The following is an 8937-nucleotide window of genomic DNA, read 5'->3' as shown; positions in this document are numbered from 1 at the left end:
AAAAACTCACATAAATTAAGATAGAAACAATAAACTTATTTCCCCGTAGACCAAACAAAAACCAGAGGGAAAGTTTGAAAAATCTAATCTAGCAAGCAATAGATTTTGGAATGGCGTGGATCTTGTGGAGGGTCATCAAGATTTACAATGGAAGTTTGCGTTTAGACTTTAAAACAATCAGAACAATTCAGTTTAATTTATTGATGTGTAACTTTGCATTCTGATTCAAACTAGATTTACGGAGCCCTACGTGGAGACCGTTGACCTAATTTTTGCTTTCAAAACCTCTTCAGTGTCCTTTGGACGGTCTCGGCTATTGTTCTGGTGTTAGCTCTGGTAAATGTTTCAAGCAAAAGCTATTATATTAGTCATACATTCACTGTATCTTGAAGCTTTTACTCCAGTATCATTGTAAAACGACAGCTGTTATCATGTAAAATGAATCTTCAGTGGAGGAATTCTCAAGCCGGCAATTTTCAGACAGACTAAACTTCATAAGATTTATTTGAATTCCTATTTTGCTATAAGTGAAATATACCAATTAGCATTCAGACGAATGTAGCAAAACTTCGGACATAATGAGGTATACCCGTGCATTTACATTAAAAACTATATCAAAAATCAAAATTCAAATGTTTTTTAATTATTATGGCTTTATTACCCTTATTAAAGAATCAAACATAATTTATTACCGCCATGACCGTCTAAGACCGAAAACGAAACTCTTCAATGAGCATTGGACAATGCATGGCAGATCATTAAAATTTTTGTTGTTTGGGGTTAAACGCCAGTTCTCAGCGCAAGATAGGATATACATAGATACAAATATATCAGGTGGAGGAAGAACCGGGGAAAGCCATGGCAAGAACCAACAAACCCACGGGAAGCTTTTTACCTAAAACTGCATTGTATTCCGATGTAGATTCAATACTGGTTAGATGTCCATTCATATTCTGACATTCTGCTTCAGACTCGTTCCACGACATGCTGGAATACTTCATTCCCACGTAATAGCAGCGGTCACCTGATTCATGCCACAAAGAATCACAGGCTGTTAAAAATTGAAATAACACATTAGAAGGAAAATACACAACAGAGTTCGCACTATGGCAAATTTGATCTATTGTAAACATGTTCGTTATTTTAAATAAAACAAAGTATGGTCAAATTGTATGATGTTATTGTCTATGCCAATACACGACCATGCTTGCTGGAAAGATTTAAAGCTACAGCAATATATTCACAACGACCAAAAAAAAAAAAAAAAAAAAAAAAAAAAAAAAACTGCAGCAAAACTACACGAAGAAGCATTTGTTGCTGTAAAATTTATTTTAAATGGTAGTTAGTATTTTATTTTGTCATGTTCAACAAAAATTTGGAAAGCTATAACGGACAGTTTGAAGTTCTCGTATAGCTTTGCTTGAAGATAGATGGGGCACCAGGGAGAGTGAGTCTCCATTCAACCATGTGAAATACAATGGTTACTTTATTTTGAGAAAGCTTTCGACTAAAACGCCGACGTCATGGAAAGTGTGTCGATTCGTCTGCATAACGTTTCACATATTCATGCGAAACTATTAGCTAGATGGAGATATAATCTTTTCGTCACGGATTTTCAAATCTTAAATTTCAATAAATAATTCTTAAATTGGAGTAAAAGAAGGTTCTTGTTATTTGGAACACTTTGTCGGAGATTTTCTGTACCAGTAGTTTTATGGTGCGTAAGTTTCGCGAATGGGTGTTAGTAATAAGACAAATTTTGAAAGAGGGTAACATCACTGAGCTAATCTTGTTGCGGTCAGCTTGACACGTACCAAGTAACATTGACGTAGGGATATGCCAGTAATAAACCGCTAGCCTGCGATGGGGAATGTTCTTGCTGGAGCATGATTAATTTTCAATTATAATTCGTTGAGATAACGGTAAACAAATGGAGAGGCGATGTTGATTAGGGTTTAAGTAGTGGGTACAGTGTCGAAGTGGAGACAATCAAGATATAATTTCGGGGCATCTGAAATAATTTTTTTCCAGAATTAGTTATTAATAAAGGCGGAATACAGAGAATTATTCGAACTTCGATGGGAGTGTTAACATTTTGGCGGTTGACGAGATCTGCTTAAAGCATGATACAGGTTTTGAAAAGAGACCGCTCATGTAAAGCCTGCTAATTTGTAAAAAAACAACGGTATGAGCTACAATGTTCCAATCAACCTTGCCAAGTATTTTGCTGATTTTATTGAACAGTGATTTTAGCGGAGAACTAATACAAGTTTAGCTGTTTGTGTCAGACATACATACGCGTGCAAAAGTATCATACATGCATTAATGGATCCATTCATCCTTCTATTCATCCATCCATACACACATCCATACATCCATCCATCCATCCATCCATCCATCCATACATACATACGCGAGAATACAAAAAAAAAAAAATCTCCCAATCGTCTGTAAAGAAAACCGGTGCACTGTGGAATATAAGCGTTATTAAGCTGCTTCATAGAACAAGTGCAACTGATTATTACTTTCGTAATTTTATATATGTACTCACTCGAACTGATTATTACTTTCGTAATTTTATATATGTACTCACTCGAATTGATTATTACTTTCGTAATTTTATATATGTACTCACTCGAACTGATTATTACTTTCGCAATTTTATATATGTACTCACTCGAATTAATTATTACTTTCGTAATTTTATATATGTACTCACTCGAATTGATTATTGCTTTCGTAATTTTATATATGTACTCACTCGAATTGATTATTACTTTCGTAATTTTATATATGTACTCACTCAAATTAATTATTACTTTCGTAATTTTATATATGTACTCACTTGAACTGAGTATTACTTTCGTAATTTTATATATGTACTCACTCGAATTGATTATTACTTTCGTAATTTTATATATGTACTCACTCAAACTGATTATTACTTTCGTAATTTTATATATGTACTCACTCGAATTGATTATTAAATAACATCATCATAATACATTATCCGTGAAACAATATTTATAAAATTATCCGTGGACCATTAGTTATTATTGTGTCTTTTGAAATAATATGACGGGTTTTCACTTACAAGGTAAATTACATTTTTGAATATATTACTATTGATTGGAGTCCTGAAATCCAATCTGGAATTACTTTATATTGATACAATCAAAATAATGCATAGTGTGTAATGTCATAAGCAAGGAACCAAAATTTCATACCATTTGTTAGACTATCAGTTTCCATACTTTCTGTTTGATCTGTTGTTGGGACTGCCACTGTAAGAGATTGATGATATCAAATTGACATGCAGGCAGGACAAAGGCTGATGTTTGTTTTGCCACCCCAAAATCTTTAAACTTCTCCTAGCTAACACGATGAACGGGCCATGTTAAACTTCTAAATGAACGATCTCCAAGCAAATCAAATACACACAGAAAATTTCACACTGACATATTCAAATCAAAAGCTCCATTTAAACTTGTTTTTAAGCAGCAACCTCTGTACAGCAGAATTATGTTCCCTTCAACTAATAATTGCTTCATTGGTGCTATTTTATGCAATCTTTTGATTGAGGATAATGGCAACATCTGGCTGGTTAATTTTTTAAAAAATATTTTATTTACGATTGTTCAAAACAAACGAACTTTAAGACTGGTTCTACGTTTTTAATGCTTTCTGGAGTGCACTATTCAACAGCACAAGACCTCGTATTTTCACAACTATCTTCAGCTCATGACCTTAAAATCAAATTATGATTTATGGGATATACCTAAGTAACTAAATCATGCACAGTCGTAGAGGAGTCGCTGTTAAACAGAAGTGACAGAAAATCGATGTTTCCAGCGTGAACTTGGGCTCTAGTTTCAGAATCAAAATAAAACTAGAATGCATAGTCAGATTAAAACGAACAATACGATATTCCTATAATTAAGAGTTGCATAGTTTGTGAATTTTGACAAATATTATGGAAGAAATTTACAAGAAATAACCACTCATTCTCTTCTCTTGTAGGCATAAGAATATCGTAATTTAATATCATAATGTGAGAGCACAAATTATAAATTTTTATAAAATACAATTCTAATGAAGTCAAATTAATTATCTTTAAGACAATTTACCCAAAATACATTTGATTGTTTTACACTTCAAAAACTATGTATAAATAACAATTAGTATGCTTCTTTTTATAAATATGTATGCTTTACTGGAGTACCGTGTCAATGATCTCTAACAAATTCACACACACGCACATTTTGATTCAATATTCACTAGCTGACATATCCTACTGAGTTGCTCTGTGTTAGGAAGACTTGATTTCTGTAATTACGCTTGTGAATGATGTGATTATCTCGTCTTGTTAATGTGTTCCAGATTTAAAAATGATTGTGAGTGAATAATAGAGCTGTTAAATTTCAATTTATGGTAATTAGTATAGTTTTGTACCTTTCTTGCAAATAAAAAACGATCTACTTCCTCTCGTATAAAAACTACCAGAGCATTCCAGGTCATCCCACTGTATCCCACAGGAACTTACTAAAGCAACACAATCCTCATTAAAAGAGAAGAGGATTCCAGGCTGTCCTAAAAGCGAAGTTTAAGTTTAAGATAAGACGTACATTCTATTGTTTATTTCCAGCATTGATCTCGATGCGAGTCTTACAAGAAATCCTTCTGGCAAAGAAGCATATTTGTTTTTTTAATATCAGTTAGCGCATATGACACGAATAACTACCTATGCCACAGCATCCAATGAACTGAGTTTATCTGAAAACCTGTCAATTGGACGAAATAACGTCAAAAATGGCTGGTGAATTTTTAATTTTCTCAGATTGTGGAATATAATTAAAATATATTAACATATTGCCTTTAAAGATAGTTTGCAAATAAGTCTAATAAAGGTTTTCTGGAATAAAATGACGATGATAATTTCGTCTTTCATTGAGAAATAGAATGATAGAATACTGAAAGTTGGTTATTAGATCGAACTTAGCAAGCTCTGAAATCACTAGGATATTGACCAGCAAATCTACTAATTACTTGATGTTTACCTAATCGCCATCTTGACACAGACGAATTGTATATTGTCCCGTCACTCCAAACCCAATTCAGTTCATTCGCTACGTCGTTTAGCCCTATCCATGCATAGTCGTTCATCGTGAAGGAATATGGCATGAGGTAGCCTATAATAATAATAATAATAATAATAAATCTTCTTCTTCTTCTTATTGTTATTATTATTATTATTTTATTATTATTATTATTATTATTATTATTATAATACCTATTTATTACGATAGAAAACCGTGTCGAGAAAGAAGTATGCAAGATAAACTGAAACTATATTTACTTGCTACAACTTGATTGATCATGCGCAGTTAACTACTTTTACTCTTGCATAAACATTTCATGTACAATATTACATATCTACGAGTCACATTATTAACAATCTGGTATATACTGTTACGACGCTATCGTCATAAGCTAAGTAACAAGAAAGAGCGAAAACCAACAAGTTTTGCATAATTGAAAATATAAATTACTTCCTAAAAAACAATATGACAAAGTAAAAATAATTTAAAGTATGGTGAATAAAATCCTAAACATTCTTAAACGTTTATCAAGAGGAAAAGTATCGAGTAATCCGAAAAAGTTCCAATGGTATTAAGAATGAAGTTCTGTAGTGTACTGATTTAAAGGCAGTACAGAACAATCGCTATGATATAATACAAAAAGTCTTTAAATTAATTCACAGTAATTACGTATCAGTTATGATCACATGCTAACGAAATATTTATTCCAAGAGCTAATTCAGCAACAAACACAATGAAAATATTATCTAGGAAGAGATTTTAAAAATACCAATTAGATTGGTAAAAAGTAATAAAGCCTGTTGAAAATATAAAATAAAAAATGCTGACATTCTGGAAGCATGTTCTTATAGAACTAGTCATAGATCTATTTTATGTAATTCCACAAAGCACAAAATTTCACGAAAAGTGGGCAATATGATTAAATTCTAGCTTGCACAAATGCATATCAATCAATAGATGCCATGGCCAGTTATTCATGAATATAGCAAGCTTGTTTACTATGCAGAAAATAGAAATATTTTTATAGCTATTCAAGTTGGAAATTGCACAATTCCACTGGGGAGAAGAGGATAATTATCAGACCAATACCGATACTTAGGAAGTGACATATTATAATGGAAGTTTAAAAGCTGATGACAGAGTACATTTATACAATCAAAGGCTTAACATACTGTATAAAGACGACTCTGGTTGTTAACCTAAATCTGCTATAAATAATAAACTATTTGCTTGTTATGCTCATCATTCTAATGGAAATAGGGAACTACAGAATTAAACTTGACTTAACCCCGTTGCTATAGCAACTACATACCAATATTTGCAAACAAAATCCTCAAGAAAGTAAATATACCACTAAAATTGTTTACAAAAGTACCCCACCCATACCTCTCGCCACAACTTTGCAAGCCCAAGTTTAGAAGATAAATTGCATGCTCTTAGTAATTAGCAATCCATGATATCAACGTTTTGTTACACTTAATATATTCTCTATACAGAAGACAACTGCTATACAAGAAAATAGCCAGATATTACAGTTATAAAGTTAAAGTACATGGAAATCTTTCTTGCTTAATTTACTGTAGTAGCTTGTTGGGTGAGTATATCTTCTAAGCATCCAAGATAAGAGAAATAGTCGTTTGCTTAAAGAGATGGAAAAGCTATAAGCATTCAAACATTTAAAGGTCAACTTGTATTCATATTATATTGTAGTGCTTATAAATGGAAATAATATTTATCTTAAAGGAATCGCTCTACTGTCTTGATTTTCTCCCTTCAAGAAAACAAATCTTCACAAAACTACTTTTATGTTAGACATCTGATCGATTGTTCCACAAACTAAGTTTAAATATCAATCACTTTATGACATCATAATTGGAAATATTTGCAGTTTCATGTACGCACAAACATGTATGTATCTCTAGAAATGTTAGAATACATTTACGATTCTAAGTTGTGCATATATTATATAAATATCACTGGCTTTGAAATACTTTTACACCATTAGATAAAGAGGAAAACCTAGCAGCGTGGTCATGAGACTGAGAAAATGGATAAAAAACACAGAGGCAGAACTCCTGTTGGAGCTAAACATATGGAATGATGTCAGGACAGGTTACAGGGTGCCATATACAATACTGTTCAGTTGGAGTGGAACCTGACAAACAACCCTAAAGTCGTATGCACAGAACAAGAGACACTAACCCGACAAATAACCCTAACGTCGTATGCACAGAACAAGAGACACTAACCCGACAAACAACCCTAACGTCGCATGCACGGAACAAGAGACACTAACCCGACAAATAACCCTAAGGTCGTATGCACAGAACAAAAGACACTAACCCGACAAACAACCCTAACGTCGTATGCACAGAACAAAAGACACTAACCCGACAAACAACCCTAACGTCGTATGCACAGAACAAGAGTCACTAACAATTACAGCGGCCAGTTAAGGCCTCAGAAATGTCAGGAGGTCCGAAATACCACTGGATACTTTAAAATGAAAGCAGTCGACTTATTTCCCCACAGGTTAGGAGAAGGCTAGTTTTTAAATAAGAAAAGTTCCAACTTAATCAGGAAAGCAGCAAGTTACTGAATGGTGTGGATAATCATCAAAGCCTATAAAGAGGCTTGAATATAAAAATCAGTTCAGTTTAATTTATTGAGCAAAGATTTAACACAAGGACAAAAGAGACTCATCAACATTACACATAAAAGCATCTTAAAATACATTATCACTGATTTAGTGGAAATGATGAACGATAAGGACTGAATAAGAATTTCGTTATTCTGTACCTAATTTTGAGTACATAGTCTTTCAGCTAAAATATTAAAAATACATATTTGTGTTCTGCTGCTGCTATTTCTTGATACGGGACTTTGAAATGGAAAAATCCCTATTATTTTAGAATTGGTTGTTATGTTACATTGTACAAAATCATCATATATGTCATTGGGATCCTACTGAATTTCTAGAAAGAAGATTTTCTAGATTGCAATGTTGAAAAAGTAAAATTATAGTATGATTCAAACTGTATTGCTTAAAATACTTTTATGGAACACTTATTTTTCCCTGTTTTACGATATGTCCCGAAGGATGACGTAAAATTCTTAACTGCACCTTATAACAAAGTTGACACATTATTATCAACACTGGTGTTTGGAGAAAGGAATCTGTAGAACTCTAAACGAACTGTTAATAAGGCTATCATTGATAAATACGGTTTGGGCATGATGTATAGTAAATACCATTCTATTAATGGGTAACGTAATGTTTACGTGAGTCCGTGCATCCATGAGACTTGCAGTCTTGACGCCAATGCACAGTGGAGTCGATTACTGCGTATCTTTATTTGTTTAGGTGACTCAGTGACAGACCTTCAGCAGCAGAGGGGGTGAACAGACCGAAACTAATTTTAAAAATAACTCTTCTACGGGAATTACTCCTCGATAGAAGCCTATTTCGGTGAAATAAACCCTTCCACTGGAAGTCCAAGGGACTTCTCCGGAAATGCACAGCATTTCTCAATCGGAGATTCGCCCACGTAAAACACATGAAATTATTTTTATGCTGCAAAAATTGTGTCGAGGCCGACGCGATATCGTGTTCGCGGATCATGTAGGTTTATTGTTACACGGGAAATTAAATCATTGACAAATAAATAATGGCAAATATTGGAGAAGCACATACGACTAGACTAGCTCGAGAACGTCTCAAAGCAATTCAGAAATTTCTTCCTGTCCGTGATAGTGTCAGAGAAAAATTACAACAACGACAGCAAGCACGGGAAGTCTTTGCAGAATCCGCGGAGGAATTATTTAAACCCGTGACCAA

General features: G+C 33.4%; 1 protein-coding gene across 1 annotated transcript in view; it reads right to left on the bottom strand.

Annotated features, from left to right (window-relative positions):
• Positions 1–830: 830 nt before the first annotated feature.
• Positions 831–8937, bottom strand: part of LOC149804322 (echinoidin-like) — a 29171-nt gene continuing 21064 nt past the window's right edge. Inside the window, exons 2-5 of the mRNA XM_089932216.1 lie at positions 5058–5189; positions 4453–4590; positions 3228–3284; positions 831–1051 (exon numbers count right to left, since the gene is read on the bottom strand). Coding sequence (XP_089788342.1) covers positions 831–1051; positions 3228–3284; positions 4453–4590; positions 5058–5189 — 548 coding nt within the window. The remainder of the gene's footprint in view (positions 1052–3227; positions 3285–4452; positions 4591–5057; positions 5190–8937) is intronic.

Source organism: Sinohyriopsis cumingii, chromosome 2 (genome assembly GCF_028554795.1).
Source record: "Sinohyriopsis cumingii isolate HCF-2022 chromosome 2, ASM2855479v2, whole genome shotgun sequence".
Classification (NCBI taxonomy): Eukaryota; Metazoa; Mollusca; class Bivalvia; order Unionida; family Unionidae; genus Sinohyriopsis; species Sinohyriopsis cumingii.
This window is presented reverse-complemented; position numbering and strand designations above follow the sequence as displayed.